The sequence below is a fragment of the Neophocaena asiaeorientalis genome, unplaced genomic scaffold, assembly GCF_003031525.2.
Source record: "Neophocaena asiaeorientalis asiaeorientalis breed wild unplaced genomic scaffold, Neophocaena_asiaeorientalis_V1.1 scaffold255, whole genome shotgun sequence".
NCBI classification, from domain to species: domain Eukaryota; kingdom Metazoa; phylum Chordata; class Mammalia; order Artiodactyla; family Phocoenidae; genus Neophocaena; species Neophocaena asiaeorientalis.
Window position 1 is genome coordinate 1,555,389 of NW_020175398.1, and position 21,274 is coordinate 1,576,662.

General features: G+C 37.9%; 1 protein-coding gene across 2 annotated transcripts in view; it reads left to right on the forward strand.

Annotated features, from left to right (window-relative positions):
* The window catches only part of CTNNA2 (catenin alpha 2), a 1,017,322-nt gene extending 996,389 nt beyond the window's left edge, over positions 1-20,933 (forward strand). For both annotated transcript variants that reach the window (XM_024766408.1, XM_024766409.1), the window contains one exon: positions 19,747-20,933. In XM_024766408.1, coding sequence (XP_024622176.1) covers positions 19,747-20,034 — 288 coding nt within the window. In that variant the 3' untranslated portion in view covers positions 20,035-20,933. The remainder of the gene's footprint in view (positions 1-19,746) is intronic.
* Positions 20,934-21,274: the final 341 nt, after the last annotated feature.

Here is a 21,274-nt window from a genome sequence, read left to right on the forward strand (position 1 = left end):
TCTAAAAGGAGAGGGAATGTGTCTGAATGTTCTTAATTTTTTCCCTGATTTCTTGCACAATGAGCACATAATGTGTGCTTAATAGGATAGCTTCTTGGCCGTACCTTTTTTCATTGTAGTAAGTTATCACACTGAAAAATCCTAGTAAATGATTCTTAAGTCTATCATTCATTCATGCTTGCATTCGTTTATTCCCACATGAAAACACCTGAGTTTATTTTAAATACTGGATTTCAAAGTGCATTGTCTACCTAAGATTTAGGGCCCAAAATCAAGTAATTAATTTTTTAGCTAACTTAATTTTTGAAATTTACTTTGTTATATTTCCTAGTACTTTAAGTAGACTAACAAAAAAAAAAAGATTATGGTATGGAAACATATAGAATTTCTTTCAAAACAGCTGAATTAATCATTTATTTAAAAAAAGGAATTTAAAATAAGGGCTAAAGTGACATGGCTTGTTTCATTTGCCCTCTCACATGAAGGTTATGTTATATTAAAATGCTAATTTATTTAGATGTGAAATATGACTTTTTAATTAAGTATCCTAAATTATTAATGCCCAATAATAATATTTATAATTCATGTATTTTAATTAAATTTAGATTCAGCTACATATGATAAAACATCAAATATTTATTTCTGTCTCACATAGAATAAGTCTATAGGTGGTTCAGGGCTGGTATAGTAATCTCAGAGTCATCAAGGACCCAGACTCCTTCTGACTTTATGCTCTGCTCCACTTGAGGAGCAGTGGAGGCTTCTGTTCTCAAGTTCATCTTTTGGTCCAAGTTGACTGCTAGTGCTGCATCTTCCCATATCCCATACAAGAAGAAGAAAAGAAGTGAGAGGGCAAAATGGTGTGCTTCCTAGCTGTGTTAACACCCTTTAAAATGTTTCCCAGGAACATCTGTGCCCCTACCCCAATTATGTCTACGTATATCATATGACAAATTTGAAGAAAATGGGAAGAATTGGGCATGGAGTGGCAGTTCTTACCCGTCTATACTCTCCATTCAGTGGCACACAAACTGAATTCTGACTTCTGGTAGTTGCTTGACCCAGCTGAGCCCCATTTTTCTCAACTGTAAAGTGAAAATTACACTAGTATCTACTTTGTTGCATTGTTTTTAGTGTTAATGTGTGCCACAGACCTAGTACAAGGCCCAGAATGTAGAAGTTCCAAATAAATTGGTAGCTAACTTTATTTTTCATTACCTTGTCTCTTCCCAAAGATGATGGTCTTTTTGATGATGTAGGTGCCCTCTTGCCCTCTTTCATCATGTCTACCAATCAAGCCACTGGATATACAGTAGTGAAGAACCAGCCAAAGTCTCTGCCCTCATAGAAATTGCAATTTTTTGTCATTGAGAGTCCTGAAGGAATCACTACAGAGAGGTGATAGCTGAAAATACAGAAGGGAATGACTTCAACAGAGAAGTGAAGTAATGATTCTTATATTTCAATCTGTAGAAGAATCACATGTGCAGCAAATAAAAATGGAGATTCCTAGGCTTTCCCTTCACAGTTCTGAAGCTCACGCCTGAGATCAGGAATCTGTATTCTATTTCTAAACGTTCTGGATGCAGATACACATGGATCACACTGAAAAATTCTGGTCTAGGAAGGAGGGAGGAGTGAGGCTATGGTGAGAGCTTCCCAGGGCTTTAAGTCAGTTTCGACACTTTCTTAGACCTCATGGCTTGTCTCATTAGGCTATTTCATTCTAGCTTAATCTAAATAATTCTTAGTTGTGAGAAGTTGTTGTGGTTGTTCACTGTATAGTATGTTTGGCAAGATCACTGGCATTTCCCCACTAGATGCTTGTAGTGGGGAAATTGCCCCAGATGAGCACCATAGATCTGGTTGAAATCTCGATTTTTCACCTAGAATATACATACTATTTGAAATGGAGCCTTTTATTTCTTCCTTCTGGAAGGGTGGAAGATGGAATATACAATGGTTCCAGATTCATCTGCCAAATGCCCATTCGTAGCCTGGCATCGGGGTGTGGGTGTGCATTTTTCTAGAAGCGAGACTCCTGAGAACCCATCACGGTCATTCTCTGGCCATAAACTTCATACATCTTTTAAAGATCTCCATCCATCTTCCTTGTTGGTTACCCCCAAATATTCCTGTCTTAGAGATACAGGCATTTCTACTCTCAAAGGCAATTCAGGACTCTGATAAAAATGTGTTTAAAAGAAAGTTAAGTGAATTTACTTCAGTTTCTTGCTTTTTACAAACAAGGGTATTGAGTTTAAAACAATTCAATTTTTTTTTTTTTTTTTTTAGCGGTACACGGGCTTCTCACTGTTGTGGCCTCTCCCGTTGCGGAGCACAGGCTCCAGACGCGCAGGCTCAGTGGCCATGGCTCACGGGCCCAGCCGCTCCGTGGCATGTGGGATCTTCCCGGACCGGGGCACAAACCCATGTCCCCTGCATTGGCAGGCGGACTCTCAACCACTGCGCCACCAGGGAAGCCCAAATCAATTGTTTTTATAACACCATTTTTGTTAAACAAAACATTTTCACATATTGCTTTATTCTCTCTGTATACATTTTAATCCTTGTATGATGAGATAGATAATAAGTACCTTTTTAAAAATAAGGAAGCAAAACAAAGTGATAATTTATATTTTTTCCTTTAAAAATAATATTAAGAAATGCATCAGGCTAATGGTCTTGAGATTCAAATTAATTATGTGAGTGTTTTTGAGATAATATTTATGATAAGTTACTGCAATGCTGAAATTAGTGCTAGCTGAGCCCTTGAAACCAAGCAAATTGTAGGTAAACATTGAATATATTTCATAGTTTAGCATTAATTCGTTTTAAAGAGAAGGTTGGAGAGCTGTAACAGGTGGTGACTCTAGATGAAACAGAGATCACTCTTTCTTTCAAAGCTGTAGTTGTAGTGTATTTGAAATATTTACCATGGCAGATTTTTAGTGTATCAGGTAAATAAATAATGAGGTAGCCTTTCAATCTTATAATAAATATGGAGGTGATTTAACTTTGTCAAAGGCTAGATTCACAGGGACTCCAAGATAGGGATTGTGCCTTGAGGAAACTTTCATCTTAGTATTAGGTAGGATTTTCAGTAGGGGCAAGATACTGTATCAGACTCTCTCCAACACTTTAATGTTTATCTTTGTTCACTGGTTAAAAGTTGTCATTTCATTGGAAGTTTACAAAGTACTTTTTTTTTTTTCAAAGAAGTTTTCCAATTTCATAGATTTGAGGCTTGCTTTCAAAGGAACCATTAATATCCTTTCTATGATTTATGGCAATACTGTTATGCATGTCCAGTCTTTTGAGGATACTTTGTCTTTTAATCTGTGATTTTGAAAGTTTCTCGTATAGCTCAACCTCTTTTGCAAGAGAACAGACAATATGTTGTCCATCCGTAGAGGTTCTTTGTTGGACCAAAGAAATAATATTTCCAGTTTTAGATTGAAGGGAACCCTCCGGTGTTTTTGCTGTATTTTTCCTAAAGTACTCACTCCAGGAGAAACAGATTATAAGGTTCCAAACCAGGCCAAGCCCTGGCAGGCACTTGTAAGGGGACATATTCTAGCTTCTCAGGGGAACCACCTTAAATGCTCTTTATTTCTTATTTTGTTCAAAAACAATTGGAGCTGCAGTGTATTATTAAATACACTACACCTGGGAACAGAAGTCATACACTTAAAATTCCTGGTAATTGTCTTATTAGCTAGCAAGTTACTTTTCTTTAAGCCTCCATTCCCTCATGTATCAAACAGTAAGGATAAAGGGATGTATCATTTTTTGGGGGGGATAGAGTGAAGATTAAGTGATGTAAAATATTGGCTGGGATGCTCAATATATATTGAATCTGGAAAATATCCAAAGTACATTAACCCAATACAGAGAAGTATTAGTCAAATTTTATCAGTAGGCTGCTCTTACAGATCAGTTTAAGAGGCAGCCTGAACTAAGAATCCATCACCCAACTGACTAAACACTGGGGACGTATATACCCAATCCTGCTGTGGCTTATGTGGTGCTAGCCAGAACATGATAATAAAGGGACAGGAAGTACTTGTTCATAAATAGCAAGAAGTCTAGTTCTGAGACAAGACTTTCACATGCACACAAAGCCTTTGAAGACAAAGCAGCAAATAAGTAACTAATTATTTCATGCCAGCAAGAAATGTAACAGGAATTGAGCTGCAATCACCAAGGATAGCTCCATGGATGCTCATATTACAAGAATGGTTTATCTTTATTTTTTGGCTGACCTTTATTTCTTTTAGGAATGCACTCCACAGTCCGTTTTGGGGTCCCCAATAGCAGGTTCCTCTGTTACATTTATTTTGAGAATGACATTTCCTGAGCATTCTCCAAAAAAGGGAAAAATTAGATTGTAACTAGACCACCTCACCCATATTTCAGCCCTAGTCATCCCCACTGCCAGGTGGAAAAGAAAGCTTATCTCATTTTGGAAGTACCTTGTTCTTGTCTTGTTAAGGCTTATGGTACTCTCACCCTGGGTGTCTATTGGAATACCCTTCCCTGTGCAGACTTTCTTGGGCCTGAGTTACCCAGGTGGTCCAATAAATTATGATGAAGATTCTAAAAGGACTCACCCAAGGTACCCAGAACTTATGTAATAATCTTTTATAGTGACATACTTACTTAAAACTTTAAAAAGTTTACTTTTAAAACTGGTGAAAATATATTGGTATCAATAACCCCATTTTACAGCTGAAGAAGCAGAAGCTCAGAGAGGTTACAAGAGTACCCCAAACTTTCCTAGTCAGCAGCTAGCACAGCCAAGATTAGAGCCAATTTCTCTTTGTGCTGTTGTGCTTTGTGCATTTGAAGGATGTTGCTTGTCCCTGTCCCCCTTAGACTAGTAGCTGAACAAGAAATACAGGATATAGTATCAGTCAGATAGTATACATGATGGTAACAACTAAGATATGTTGTGTTCTTAAAAACTATGTCAGCCTTACATAATATCATGGTGCCCATTGTGTGGTTGAGTAAAAGGCTTTGTTGTAGAAATTTAGAATAAAAAAGTTTTTTTCATAAACTTTGTGTAAATAGCAAGTGGTATATGTGGTGGCTAGTGGGAAGGAGAATTAGATATTGTATTTGATCAAGTTTTCTTTGAAAATGTAAGTGACTTTTTAGTGGCTGGCAAGAAAACGAGTAAGTAGGAGATGACGTCCTTACTATGTGCCTAATTCATATCTCATGTGAATCGTGATTGCAGGACTGGAAGTTGGTGTGACCTTTTATTCCTTTAAGACTTAAGGAAATCCACTTCATTACTGCTTGGTCACATGATTCATATTTATGAATAGTTAAAAGCCACCATAATTCATACTGAGCTCCAGATAAATGGAACCAATAGCCAGGAATAGAGAGTTCAGGGCAGGAAAACACTAAGATGGATTTGCCTGGTCAAAGAAGATTGCATGTAGTGTGTCACATGGGTAAACTGAAGCTGAGTTCTACCAGATATGAGTTTGTGAACCCAAGTTCATGAAGAACTTAATTTTTCTCTATTTCCTTTTATGTAAAGAATGAATGATGGTATCTATCTTATACGTCTTAGAGATCATTTATTAAGTCCCCAGAGCTATACCTAGCAAACACAGCTCAGTGCTTCACAGACACTGGTACTGTTAATGAGAGAGATGATCCTTAAAGAAAGCCCAGTATTTTATACACAGAAAGTAATAAACACAAATAATTGAATTATGGATGTTTTCTGAGCAAAGGATGATCCTGAAGCTATACCACTGAGGGGAAGAGGTCATAAGACTTTTATTGTAGCTAGATAACATTTACTTTGTATATTATGTCCCTAAATCCCACTGTCCTGCTAATATTTTGCCTTTGGGTACTCTTCCATGGAAGAATAAACAGATTGATGACATGGGGAGTTGGGTACTGAACTAGGCATTGTGCCCTACCTTTCCGTCTTTGGACAAGCTTTGTTTTCTCTTACTTCCTTATCTATATATTTGCAATTATTCAACAACATTCAGCAAATATTTATGGAAGACCCATATGCTAGACACTGTTTTAGGTGTTTGGGATATAGCTTGGGGTAAGGGACAATAAACCCATGAAAATAATATTTGTTAGATGATGACGGGTGTATGAAGAAATACTAAAGTGGAAAGAGGAGGAGTTAATGGTGGGAATGGAGTTGCAATTTGGAAAGAGAAGTTTTCACTGAGATACTGATATCTGATTAAATATCTGATGGAGTTTAGCGACCAAGCTTTACAGGTGTCTGAGGGAAGAGCATTCTAGGCAGAAGGAAAAAGTATAAAGGCACTGAAGGGCAAGCATGACTGGTCTGTCTGAGCAATAATCAAGAGAGCAACGTTTTATTTATTTATTTATGGCTGCGTTGGGTCTTTGTTGCTGTGTGTGGGCTTTCTTTAGTTGCAGCAAGAGGGGCTACTCTTTGTTGCAGTGTGCGGGCTTCTCATTGTGGTGGCTTCCCTTGTTGTGAAGCATGGGCTCTAGGCATGTGGACTTCAGTAGTTGTGGCACGTGAGCTCAGTAGTTGTGGCTCATGGGCTCTAGAGCACAGGCTCAATAGTTGTGGCACATGAGCTTAGTTGCTCCGCGTCATGTGGGATCTTCCTGGACCAGGGCTCAAACCCGTGTCCCCTGCATTGGCAGGTGGATTCTTAACCACTGCACCAGCAGGGAAGTCCCCAAGAGACCAATATTTAGTAGTGGAGTGAACAACAGAGAAATCAGAACTATTGGTAACCAGATATTATGACCTTGAAGGCCACTGTGATAGTCTTGGATTTTACTCAGATTGAGATGGGGCACCATTGGACGATGTTGAGAAGAAAAGCAATATTATTTGAGTTTATGTAACAGGACTATTCTGGCTCCTGTTAAAGGGAGGAAAGAGTGAGGAGCAAGGAAACTAGTTAGGGGAAGATATTGAAACAACCTAACAAGAGATTCTGTTGGGGCTTGGCCATGGTGGTAATAGTGGAGAAGGTGAGAAAAGGTCAAATATTGGATATATTTCAAAGATGCTGCTGACAGACTATGATGGAAGATTGGATGCTGGGTCAGAGAGAACAAGGTGTAATATAAAATTCTGGGTTTTTAACCTAAACAGTTGGAAGAATTATGTTGTCAATAACTGAGACTAAGAAGACAGTGGGAAGAGCAGATAGCTCGTACTTGTCTCTGGAATGTTGGGAAGAGTCATTAAGAAAAGTCTGAAGAAACTTAGGTTATTCTCTAAATGTTGAGAGGTCTTTGTGAAAGTAACAACTTTTGCAAGAACTTGAAGTAGGATCCAGATGGAAGTTAAGTACTTAACAACTCACTGTGTTCTAAGTAAGATAGGAAAACTTTACCTGAATCTGTGACAATGTACACAGTGAACACTTGGAAATTAATTAAATATGTGATGAAACTGGTAGCGAGTTTACAATCACAATGAGAAAAGTAGTGGCCAGGAAAAAAGAAAAGTATTTGGAGAGTATTATTCTATGTCTACTCAAAGAAGGTTTCAAAGTAGGCAGAAAAATGTATTCAATTATGAAAAGCCATGGGTTAACTGCTCAAATTTAAAACTAATTTAATTAAAATTACTGACTTTAAAAGATGCATTATACTGAATACTTCTTATGAGCCCTTGAATAATGATATCCATTTCTTTTTGTTGTTATTCTCATTTCTGTAATAAAAGAAGAGTTGAGGGCTTCCCTGGTGGCACAGCGGTTGAGAGTCCACCTGCCGATGCAGGGGACACGGGTACGTGCCCCGGTCCGGGAAGATCCCACATGCCATGGAGCGGCTAGGCCCATGAGCCATGGCTGCTGAGCTTGCGCGTACGGAGCCTGTGCTCCGCAACAGGAGAGGCCACAGCAGTGAGAGGCCTGCGTACCGCAAAAAAAAAAAAAAAAGAAGAAGAAGAGTTGAAATTTTAGGTTGATGTAGTGAATTATTTTGTATAGTTACATATATGTCTAAGATTTCACATCAGTTTTCTGCATTATATTTAAGAGATTATTCTTTATGAATTATACAAGGAGAGCCATATGCTAATGAGGGAGAAACAATATTAATATACCCCCGTTAATCAAAGCATAGCCTTTGGGGGGAGGGTTCGAAGGCCCATAGTGGATATGGTAAATGGGTTTAACCTTGATTGCTCACTCTTATCAATTGCTAGTGATTGACTGCAGTGTGTTTTGAGAAGAAATCTGAGATCTTGTCTAAGATCAATAGAACAAAGGACTGTTATTGACTGGATGTGCCTGATAAAGGTACCAATGAAGAAATGGTAGCAAGTATGTCACACATGAACCATCCTTGCCTTCACTAAAAGAGGCATTTCTGGAAGAGGCTTGGAGTATTGACAAGTATGGCTTGTTTAAAGGTTACCCATTCTGTTTTTGTTTTGTTTCGTTTGTTTCTTTTGCACCTAACTTACTTCTTGGTACCTCCTGGTCTTTCCAGACTGTAGTCTAGGCAATGTCCTCTCTTTATAGTTTGACTTTTAATTATCCTGGATTTTTTGGTTAGTCTATTTTCAAGACCTGGCCTTTGCTAATTTATTTGGTTAATAAATATGAACAAAATATAACCAAATGCAGCAAGATTGGTATGCTTAAGTTTTGGGAAGCTGGGTGGATGAAACTTTCAAGCACCCCCGAAGAATATGTAGATTCAACACTGTGAGTCTATTGGTGGGTTAAGATAACGAGATAAGCTGATCTCAGTTGAAGACAGCAGGTGTTAGGTCCAATGGGCTAAAAATTTAAAATAGCCCATTTTATAGAACAATGGATTTAAGACTTTAGGAAACAAATCTAGGAAACACAACTGTATTTTGATGGAGTTGAAGCACAGGGCTTGGGAGGTTGACCTTCAGTGTTTGATGTGCAGAAGAGGGAACTGTGTTTGAGGTAGCTTAGGACACTCTCAGCTGGGTTCTGACGACAATATAAGAGTTGAATTAATTAGGCTGTTGAACTTCCCTGGTAACATTATTATGTTTTTCAATAAGAAATATCTAGAAATAATATCTTAACCAAAACAAAGAGTATGATTTTTTTTTGAAGAGCCTGAATTTTTGAAATGTTAGGCCCTATATGTGGTTGGATAAAATATTTTATACTCTTTATTTTGATGCCTCTCAAATAAGATCTTTAAACATTACTTTCCAGGACCAGATTGGCTTCCCTCCACCTCCTACTAGAGCCATCTTGACTTTTCAACTATCCAGTCTTTCTCCAACCCCTATAAGCCCTAAATGTTCTTAGATATTTTGGGTGCCATGCATAAATCCCCCATGTTTTCTTATACTGAATCTTGAGCCCTCCTTTCCTCCATCTAAAAGATTCAGTAGTGCTACAAAAGATACAACTTACCGTGCTTTTCTATTCTCCTTGTGAACTTCTCCATGTCTTTATCAGTACAACATTAAAACTGTAATAATCAGGCATTGAGAACAAGCCAAGGTGACAGTAGCTTCAGTAAGAAGAAGGTTAGAGAGAGTCCAAAATGCTGGATTGGGTGGATGGAGGGTGTGGAGAAACCTTGAGAGGAGAAAGTAGAGGAGGAGGAGGTGGAAATGGAAAATATGATTTTAAAAATACCCTTTATAAAAAGACTCAAACGGTGATTTAAGGAAAGGTGGATCACAGTAATAATAAAAGCTTATGATTTGCTAAGGACCTCCATGTGCCAGGCATTCAGCTTCAAGGGTATTATCTCATTTAATACTTAATAATCCTAGAAAGTGCTTTTTTGCACTTTTACTTTAGAGAAAGATAAGAAAGAGTTTCAGGTAGAGCTAGGTTAAGTAGCTCTCCCAAGATCACACAGCCAGTGATTAGACCCATCAGGTTTGAACTCAGGTTTTGAGTCCAAAGTCCAAAATCCAAGCTTTTCTTCATTGTAAGAGAGGAAAAGATAGAACAGGATGGAGTAACAGGGAGAGTTGGAAGTGGAGCATGAAATGTAAGAATGCATTGCCAGAGGGGAGAGAATGTACAGGACTTGGAAGAATGGGGTGGAAAGAGGGTACTAGAATCCTGAGGAGGGGTAGCAAACACTCCTTGGGGAAGGGGTCTCTTCTGCTGCTCTTTACTCTCTTCATCCAGGACTCAGGTAGCAACAGAGGTTTTGACCAGCTCTTTCCACACACCTGATGAGGAGAGAGTTATGGGCTGGATGGCAGTTTAGTTTCCCCAACATATGAATAATGCCACATGATACAACTGTTAGTGATTGAATGTGGAGAGGAGTGAACAGATGGTGAAGAATAATCCAGGCTTCCAGATTATGCTCCCTTCCCAGGCACAACCCTCCATCAACCAGCACCCAAACCTGTGGTCCTTGACTCTTTGGATTTATTCTTCACTTAGTAGTTGCACATTGTATTCTGGAGCCTAGGAGCTGTTTTGTAAGGTGTTAAATGGCCTTTATCACTTATCAACAAATATACCATGACCATGCAAAGTTCAGCATTTCTGAGAGTACTGGGCCCATTGGTGGCTCTTTGATTCATTTTGTGAAGACATATTTCTCTTGGATTCTTGGGCAGTGGCTTGTCTTAAATTTGCCTCCCAGTAATGGTAATGCAGAATAGTGTGGGAGAATGAGGGAAATAAAGGGATCAAACGTGGTGACCTTCTGCTAGCTGGCTGCCCCATACGGAAGGCAAAAAGGAGCTGTAGCCCTTTGAAAGTCTGAACCTTGGTTGATGAAGACATGATGATTCTTATGATCAGAGATGACAAAATCAATGCATGGAATATGTATGTGACATAAAGATATTCTTACCCAGGAATATCTCCCAGTTTGTAATATATGTATATATATATCCATCCATTGGCGCATGGTTTCTTGTTGGATTTATTTCCTATGCTTCTGTTGTTATGTGAAAACCTCTGGGCCAGGAGATCCTGATGTGTAGGAAAAGGAACAGTATGGGAAGGCAGAAATATAGAAAAGGGAGGTGGGGACTTCCTGGAGGAATAGAGATGCCTGTTCATAACTTTCCAAGGGGTAACACATCCCAATACTCCCATTTCTCCTTGGGATTCCAAGGTTAGCAAAAATGCCTTGTTTGGAGTTGAGCAAAAACTGTTCTGCTTTAAATGGTGAGGGAAAAAATGGCTCTAAGCTATATTTAGGAAATTTGTTGACTGTAATTAAGCCTTCATGGGAATCCCCAAGGTTTACTTACCTATAATTGAAAAAATGCAAATGAAGACAGTTAATCAGTGGACTGGCTGACTAAGAAGTACTACCTACCTCAATGAATTAGAAAGGAAAACACAAATATGTCCAGTTGATAAAGTTACCTGAGAACCAATTGGTAAATTTCTCAGCAACACTGGAGCTTTTTTTTTTTTAGCCTGGCTGAGATTGCAGTGCTTGTCTGCTAAGGCCTTTGCCAACTTCATCTTGAGCCATTACAGACATATTTCCCAACAACTGGCCTTCAGCCTTGGGAAAGCACCAGCTGCCTCCCTGGCAGCAGTCAAGGAATCCCTGCAGAAAAAATAACAGACCTTTTCTCCTCCTTTCTGCTGTGATTGAGCCACTACTTAAAGTTGAAAAACATTTACTTTTCAAGATCCTGTAATCAAATGGGAACACCCTTGGGATTAAGCCAACTCTTCAGGAGTTAGCCTACAGTATTCTTGCTTCCAGTTTTCAAGGATTAGTACATGTTCTAATATTAACAGATTTAATGCAGTTTATTTTTTGTTTTAATGTTCGTCACAGCCATACCTGTGGTGGTCATTTTCACTTCAGACATCATACTTGTTAGTATATTCAGCTAATTTTTACCCTCTGATTTAAAATCATCCCCAAAATGCTTTGTACTTCTGTTCATACTTATGTCTTCAGCTTAATTATTTCATTAATTAGCAACTCATACTGTGGTGTCAGTACAAATTCACAATTTGTCCCTTAAAGTCAGCTATGGGAAAAAAGATTAAATGCTGCATCATTTAAATCAAAAAATACTTGTTCGAGGTTGATTAGTAGTAACAGAAACAGAAAATATTAAACAATTTAAATATAGAAGTATCTGTGTTATAAACTATATCAAGTTGTTTTTGACAACTTTTTCAAAATATGACCTCTTGGATGAGGGAGGTAAAGAAGTTTCCTTTCTCATGCCACTGAGCATATTCTCAAAGAGCAAGGTGCTGTGATTGATTAGTAATGCCTGCCATAAACACCATAGGGGTGAGTGCAAATTGCTGCCCTATGTTCACCACTGTCACTGTCTTAACAAGAAGGAATTCAGCTTTGCTAATTTATTTCATTGTTGATGTTTGATGAGGAAGAGTGTGTAGACTAGGACACTGAAATGAGGGTTTACCACATAGGAATAATCTTTTTTGTATTCATGTAAACATCCATGAAGTGGGGAAAGATGTGATTAGGCTAAACCTTTTCACCATATCTTTGTTTGCTTCAGTTATTTATTACCCTGGACTTGCTAGCATTTTATAAAAGTGTTATTGATATAGACTCTGGAAAATGTAGGGAGATATTTCAAGGTATTTCAAACGTATCACAGTTTCTAAGGGGATCAAATATCTCTTCAAATCCTCATGGATTTTTCAAACATGAAATGTTCTTCTTGGCAGATAATAGGCTGCAATGCTGTGGATTTCTAACGTCCCATTCATTAACAGCAAAACTGACTTGTAGCAAAGTCTCTTTTTTTTTTTTTTCCTGCAGGTAATTTGTGACTCCTTTTGGAGAGATAACTGTTTAAATATAAATAAATGGCCAGCTCCAATAGAGAGATTCCAGTTTTCTCAGGGTATTTACTTTCAATTTATTATCAATTCTTCCAGCACAACTTCCTCCCCTCAAAACACTACTCCAGGCCTGCATATGTATAGTGGAGGCCCATTAAAATATTTCTTGTTCTTATATGTTAAACACTAAGTTAGTCCCATTAAAAGAACTTGCACATGGTTAAAATGGACTCTACCCATTTTAGCATTCTCAAAGTCATTAGCACTATCAGTTATTATTTGAGAAGATTAGAATAAAAGAGCCTAGGCCCAAATGGGACTAGGTTACCGTTCCCAGGCACTTCTAAGCTTTTCAAGGTAATCACTCCTTGGCTTTTATATTTCAAAATCACCTTCAAAATGATTTGGTTTATTTTATTCAATTTAGCTTAGCCAGTAATCCAATGACATTTGCATTATTTTTAATGCAAGGACGGATTGCTTTGTACTTGGGATTTGCATGAACTACCATTTATGGTTCATTATTTTGTGGTAATAGATAATCAGCTTTTTGGAAATAGATTCATTTCCAGGTTATATTTCTATCTCTACATGCATATTTTAAATGGATTAATGTGGAGCACAGTGAAATCCTAATTCTCTTCTCTAATTATATTCCTGACCCTCACAAATTAACATCCTAAGATGTTCACTATGTCATATGTGGTTAATCTAATGCATTTCTCTCCACCTCTTTCAGATTACTTTGCACTTTTGACAATGGTATTTTTTTTTTTAATTTGGGGTGAGGGTGTTTTTTTAAAGCTAGTTGTTAAATCTAAACTGCATTAGCTTTATTGCTGGTTGGCCCCAGGAGGATCACCATTATTATCAAGGGTGAAGGATTGCTAATTACCTAACAGAATCGAAAGTAGCCTTGGCTGTCAAAGGAATAGTTAAGATATTTCTTGATGATGTTATGTCTTAGATTATTAAAAGAATATTGATTTTGATCTTGAAAGTATAATGCAGAGAAAAATTTTAGTAGATTTATTGGACTTTTTGACCTGTGGGAAGAATATGGATTTAATATCTCATTCCACATTCTATTAGCTCTCTCTGTAGAAACACTAAATAAGAAATGTGAAGGGAAGAAAAAATCAGACAGAAATTGACATAAATTATATACTTACTGTATGCAGAACTGGGAAGACCAATATGGTCTCAATATGTGGTTTCTTACATCTTGCTCCCTGAATTCCACTCACAGAATTTCAACTCTTCCTTTGATAACTCACTCTACCTATGTGTAGCACACACACACCTCACTATGTCCAAAGTTAAACTCAACAGTTCAACACTTCAGCTTCCCTCTTATTTCTATCACCTGGATGAATACATCCATATATACCAAACTGTACTAGCTAGGAATTTCAGAATTGTCCTTCTTCAGCACTTTTAACCATCCAGGCATGAACAACGTTCTATTTAACCCATTAGAAAAGTAGTAGAAAAATAGAGGGCTAGACTGTAGGGTAGAGAGTAAATGACAATTTGGTATTTCAAGAAATGCAGTTGCACTTGCATTTGAAAGAGTGTGATTTGAGTCATGCAGTCACATTTCTGTCAAATTCTGTTTCTATTGGAACTGAACACCTCTTGCAGTATAATCCCCATGTTAATGAAATAGCATGAAACATAATGACATGGTGTTTCAGAAATCTTCAGATGATCTTGTAAATTTTGAGTCATTGTAAGCACTTTTCACAATTCATAAGGAATTAAGCAGCACAAATATCAATTAATGGAAGAATCACATTTCAGGAAGTCTTCCCTCTAGTATTTCTCTCTACTCAAAACGCAAAATGAGGAAAGTGTAGGGAAAGAGAAATCTGTCTATTAGAAGTTAAGTGAGGTTAAGAAGAAGAGAGTGGTAATAGAGGCAGAAAAAGAGCCAGAAAAACCCTATAGAATTGGCTGTAAAACAGCTCTCCCGCCCTTATTTGCTTTTCATGGACTGTAATAGAACAAGATGTGAGGAAACATCTGTTGCCTTTTTAAAATAGTACTTTGATATTTTAAAAAGAATAGTGACAGAATTAGGAGAAGCCTAATTTCCGTGGTTAGGGACAGCAGACACCTATGGAATAGAATAGAGAGAATTAATCTAGTACAGCTTGATAAATTTGGGGACTATGGATTCGTCTGCCATGCTCGACACTGAGAAGCATCATAGAGCAATGGTTAGAGCATGGGCTCTGGAGTTAGGCTTCCTGAGTTTAAATCTTGGCTTTCCCACTTAGCTGAGCATAATAGTATTCCCTGTCTGAGGGGTGGATGTGAGATTGAATGAGAGAAAGGAAACTTGAGAAGTTAGTCCAGAGACTGGCTCATGGTAACATTTGCTAAATGTAAGCTATTATTATTATTTTTTTAATTAAGTAGCCACTTCTTTTAGACTTGATATAAGAATTTAATGGGCTGCCTCATAGGAATAGAAAGGCCCTTGAGCAGGAAAAGATACAAGTCTCTTTCTGTGGATAAGTCTAGTCAGTGTATATGCAAGCCAGCTTGAGGAATGGCTGGCGACAGCCCACATTTGAGACTTATTTAAGCTAGCAAGACCAGCCCAGATAAAGGCTTAGGACACTAACTAGAGTAGCTGAGCCCCACCTGAGGGTACAACAATATACAGCAGTCATTACTGCTGTATATTGAATGTACTTCATAGAAACAGAGCAAGTACAAGAAAAATCTGCAGGGATCAGATCCCGGGAACTGCTGCCGTCAAGGTGCATCCAAGCCAGGAGACCAGTCAAAAGGCCAGGAAGGATTGCTGGGCAGTAGCACATCCCAAGCCAGGAGATTTAGTTAGAAAGAATTCAGGCTCTGAGGATGAGACTAAAAATCACAGATTAGGTGAGATGGACGCTCTCACTAGACTTAGTCATGATGTTTATAGGATGCCCAGACAGAGTTAATAATTGAGATCAGTTCATTTCGAATGATAGTCAGTCACTGAAAAACAAGACCCCAGAGATTAAATGATGCTTCAGAGAAGTAATGCAGTGTAGTGGTTCAGATGTTGGGCTTTGGCGAGAGAGAGTACAGGTCTTAATTCCTACTTTGCCAGTTACTACAGGGACAAGTTATCCTACCTCTCTAAGCTTTCCTTTTCTCATCTTTAAAATGGGGGTAACAGTTTCTACTACAAGGATTTTTGAAACTTGAGTCATGCAAATTAATTAAAAGGACTAAGGCAATGCCAAGCACCTAGTAAGTGCTCAAGTAATGTTGGGTATTAATATTATTAGAATTTCATTAACACGTCTTGTTTGAAAATGCCCTAGTTACAGTATACACCACAAAATAGGCCACAATTATGTGAAATAAGTTTTCTTAAACCTTCCATTTAAAAATCTTCTTTCCATGTAGCTTTACTCTTTTTAATGTATTTTCTTTAGGAAGTGAATTTTTAGCAAGATGTGCCACTTGGAAACCAGGTCTCAGTGCTATTTTGGACAAGTATAAAGGAGACCCATTTTTAAATAAAACAAATTATGATTGTGCTGAAAATGATCTAAATCATTACAGTGGGTATAGGGCAAATGGTAAAATTTATCCCTGGGGAATTCAAGTTTTAAGAAGAAGTCAAATTCTGTATTAATTTTAGATTGGCCTTATTGCCTTGGAGTATATTTGTTCAGGCTTACCTGGCCCTCACCTTCTCGCTTTGCCTTGCCATGAATTCAGTACCTGCCCCACCAGGTGGCTTGAACAAAATCATTGCCTTTATAATTTAGAGCTGTCTCACTGTCAACTAATGTGTTAGGTTTATTCATAGGATTCCTGTGTCAGGCTGGGAGAGCAAAGGGGTTCTGAAGAAAAAACAGGCTATCATATTTTTGCAGCAGAATTAGACACCATCTATCTGAAAATGGAATCTGTGGTAAAAATCTCCAAATTATTTGTAATTCTTCTTTTTGGATCCACTCAATTCTCCCAAGATTTGCTTTTTGGGGGACATTTAAAAATACAATAGACATATCTTGCCCTAATCTACTTCTGCTAATTCTGTTACCCCAAAGCAAATCAACAGAACTGTCCCTGATATAATATCATTCTACTCTCTCTTTACCCATAGCACACAACAAAAGTAACTAACTTTATGACTGAATTTTACTCTTTTCTGAAACCTTATAGACTTTTACAGGGAACTGTCGATTGGCCAAGGGGTATGGTATCTAGCTCCTAAAGAAACTATGACTGATGTAATCATCCCAGCATTTTGCTATCTTATCTATTTTCTTCATTATTTGTACTTCTGCCTGGGGGTATAATTGGAAAGATGAAAAAGTGAGATTCAGTTGGATAATTAGCTGTGATGTTACCAAACTTGGTGATGGTGGAAGTCCTGATATCATTGGTTGAAATAAGCCTTGAGAGAGTCTTTGGGTGTCATTAATCCAGTGGTTCTTAACCTTTGGCATGAATCAGAATCCCCTGGATTGCCAGTTTTTTTGATTCAGAAATGTGGGGATTGGCCTGAGAGAGTGCATTTCTAACAGGTTCCCAGGTGATGCTGGTTCAGAGACTGTACTTAGAGAATCACTGGACCAATCTGTGCCTGTTTTCCCTTCTGTTAACATGAATAATCTAGAATTTGCTTTTCTTTAGCTAACTTTAGAAACTTATGCTGTAAAAGTAAACATTATGGGTTAAACAGTTATTTTGGTATATGGACACCTTATACAGTGTAATAGAATTGGTAACATAACTAGTTACTCTATCCAATTGGTTGATTTAATTTGCAAAGCAATCAATTATATATTCATTGAGTCGTGGCTCTAATCCACAAATCTCAGCTTCTCTATATTATTGTGGCGTCAATGTAATACTGGCTTTTAATCATGTGTGTGTGTGTGTGGTGAAGCCTCAGTTTTATGGTATTGCAAGAAATTCATACGTAGAAAGCTTCTTCCATTGTTTTCTCAAATAATCTGATTTTATGAGCTTTTTTATGGTAGAAGAATTGAGTTCACTTCTCATAGAATTTTTAAACTCAGAATAATGTTTATTTAGCTTTAATAAAGGATGTGGAACAGATAACAGCCGGAACAACATAATAGTCTTTAGATATAACTTCTTTTTTTTAACATCTGTTTTGGAGTAGAATTGCTTTACAATGGTGTGTTAGTTTCTGCTTTATAGCAAGTGAATCAACTATACATATACATATATCCCCATATCTCCTTTCTCTTGTGTCTCCCTCCCATCCTCCCTATCCCACCCCTCTAGGTGGTCACAAAGAACTGAGCTGATCTCCCTGTGTTATGCGGCTGCTTCCCACTAGCTATCTATTTTATATTTGGTAGTGTATATATGTCCATGCTACTCTCTCACTTCAACCCAGCTTACCCTTCCCCCTCCCCGTGTTCTCAAGTCCATTCTCTATGTCTGCGTCTTTATTCCTGTCCTGCCCCTAGCTTTAGATATAACTTCTGATGTCCCCAGTCACTGCTTGGGACTTGCTTTGGTCACAAGAAATGACAAGTTAAGTGAAATCAGGTCACATCACATAATGGAGTCACTGTGTTTGGGGTCACTGGGCATAACACTGTTAATTACTTCATACCCAGAAGGTTGTACGCCTAGTTCCTATTCTCTAATATAGCTACACCGATTACAAGTTATACAATGAACAATCTCAGCAACTAGGAGCACATTACTTAGGAACATTCTTGGATCCCTCATTTAACTGCAATGGATACATTTCCTTAGTTGCTATTACAGGTTTAATGAACAGACTACATTCAGGCATCCCTGAGGCTGGAGTAATATTTGCAGTCCAGCTGGTAATTCTTTCCTTCCACTAGGTGACATGTAGAATCCTGGCTGAAAGGGGGTCTGAGAAATGCAGTTTTGAACTTTTCCAGCTTTTGTGGTCCAGGAGTTTGAAACAGTTATCGAACGGTCTAGTATACAGTCTATAACACACTGCCTAACTGGTTCAAAGCAGAAAAGAGGTAACTTGAAAAATACCTGGTCTTAGAGTCTGGAGATGAACTTCTACACCTACTCTGCTCCAAGTTGTGACTGGTCTTAGCAATTTTAAAGCCAATAGGGTGGCAGTATGGCACAGTAGTACAGTCTTTAAGGACCCCATCACTTAAGCTGTATAAACCTGTGAAAATTTCTGGACCTCTGCATGCACCAGATCTCTCACCATATAATGGCAATGACAGTGATACCTCCGTCACAGGGTCGTTGTGAGAGTTAAGTGGGGAAACAAAGTTCTTAAAATAGCATTTGGCACATCGTAAGAAATCAATATTTCATTAGCGCATGGATAAGAGGGTCTCATTGAATGTTCTTTGACCTATGCAAGCCTGAAACAACTGTTGATATTTTGTATGAGGTATATCTAAGACCTGGGAATAGTCAGGTACCGCAGCACAATAAACACCTAAGTAAAAATTCAGCGCACCCATGGACGTATTCCTCTGCTTAGCTGCCTGCATCCCTACCAATCCTGAGCTCAAGATGGAGAAATAGTCTACAAATAGATACTTCCACTGGGAGAGCCATAAAACCCCTTATAACATTTTATTCTTTAGTGTCTGCCAAATGCTTTTCAAATAATTGTCATTATTACCTATCAGCCTAATGCAATAACATGAGATGTTCCACTTTGGAAAACTTTTGTTACGTTGGAATTCTTACATGCCAAAAGGAGGGTTTTGTCTTTCGAGGTACTGGGACTTTAGAAAACTGTGTATCATCGAGTATCCTCTATTTTTTCTTTTTATTTTGGGATTAGGGCTATAAGACAGGTGACTGCTTTGTAACTTATTCTCCTTATCATGTAACAATCTGCTCCTTTTTCGGCAATACTGTATACTTGCATAAACACAACATTGTTTTAACTGAGAAATTGCACCTCCATCTTCTGAATGTTGTGCCTTGGCTAACCCAAGTATATTTCATTCTTCTTCCACTCCAGCTGGACAGTGCCACATCGCTCATCCAGGCAGCTAAAAATCTGATGAATGCTGTTGTCCTCACGGTGAAAGCATCTTATGTGGCCTCAACAAAATATCAGAAGGTCTATGGGACAGCAGCTGTCAACTCACCTGTTGTGTCTTGGAAGATGAAGGCTCCAGAGAAGAAGCCCCTTGTGAAGAGAGAAAAGCCTGAAGAATTCCAGACACGAGTTAGACGAGGTTCTCAGAAGAAACACATTTCGCCTGTACAGGCTTTAAGTGAATTCAAAGCAATGGATTCCTTCTAGGATGATAGGCTTTAACAAGAAAGCTTTTTCTTTCTTTTCCTTTTCTATTCTTTTCTTTTTAATTCCATTTTTGTATGTATACCTGCTGACTCATATGCCTCTGGCATGGGGAACTAAGGGAGCAGTGTCTGTTTGCATGTAAGATGAGATGTGATCAATACTGCTGATCCATCTGTAGCCCAGGGAGGGGACAGGGAGTTCCTGTCCCAAGGTGGCACAGAGCTGTCCTTTGCAACATTCTAGTAAAATTGGGCAAAGAGTTCATATTGCAATGTTTATGGGAGCGGGAGGGATGGGGAAAATAAACTTAACTCTACAAAAGCAAACTCTAATGCATGCAAGAATCATTAAGTTGGCAGGTATATTAATAAGCGAAAAATCTGGAAGTGTAATGGTAGAACATAAAGCTTGTATTGCTTCTGTTTCAGTGCAAAAGTGTACTAGCCAATACGCTTAAGTGTGTGGCCCACAAATTGAGCAATTTAACGTTGACATCATATCGATGATATTATGTGGAGTTTTTACTAAGGGGAAACTAACTTGTCCAGCCGAAAATGTTTCTTTTAATCTATATTCTGTTCTTTCTCTCCTAGTCGTGCCATTACTAGTGCTCATGTTATCAATTTCCCCCTTTACTGAAAACATAAACATTTATTTAAAACAATTATAATCCTTCTGGGGGCACTGGAAGCACAATGTGGTGATCATCTTGCTTTTACTTTTTTAAAAATTTGAACTATGATTTTGCTAGAAATAGGAGGCCCAGTGATGGAATGTTAGAGGAATGGAAACTGACAGTGTGTGAAGATTTAGAGGCAAATACATAGGTGTAGCTTGGAGTGCTGGTATCTAATATACCATTGTATCCACTAACTCGAAATAAACACATTTAATCTTGACATCTGAAGAATGCTTTCCTTCTTTGAATGTATGCTTATAAAAGATTAGCTCATCTTCTTGAAAACTGATTAAAAATGCTTTGTGTTCATTTTTAGAAATTGGAGGTAAAAGTAGCTAGGTGATATGTAAAGAAAACTCTGGGATATCTTTAAGTCCAGGAATTGTTTTTTTTGTGTTTTTTCCCATGTGTTTTTATTCACTTTCAAACTGAATCTAAAATGAGAAAGTCATGTGTTAGAATTTTCTGGGCCATGTTTAGCCCTGGGCTAAACTTAAGAAACTTAACGTGTTCTCAGAGAGAAACTGAATAAATAAATAAATAAATATATATATATATATA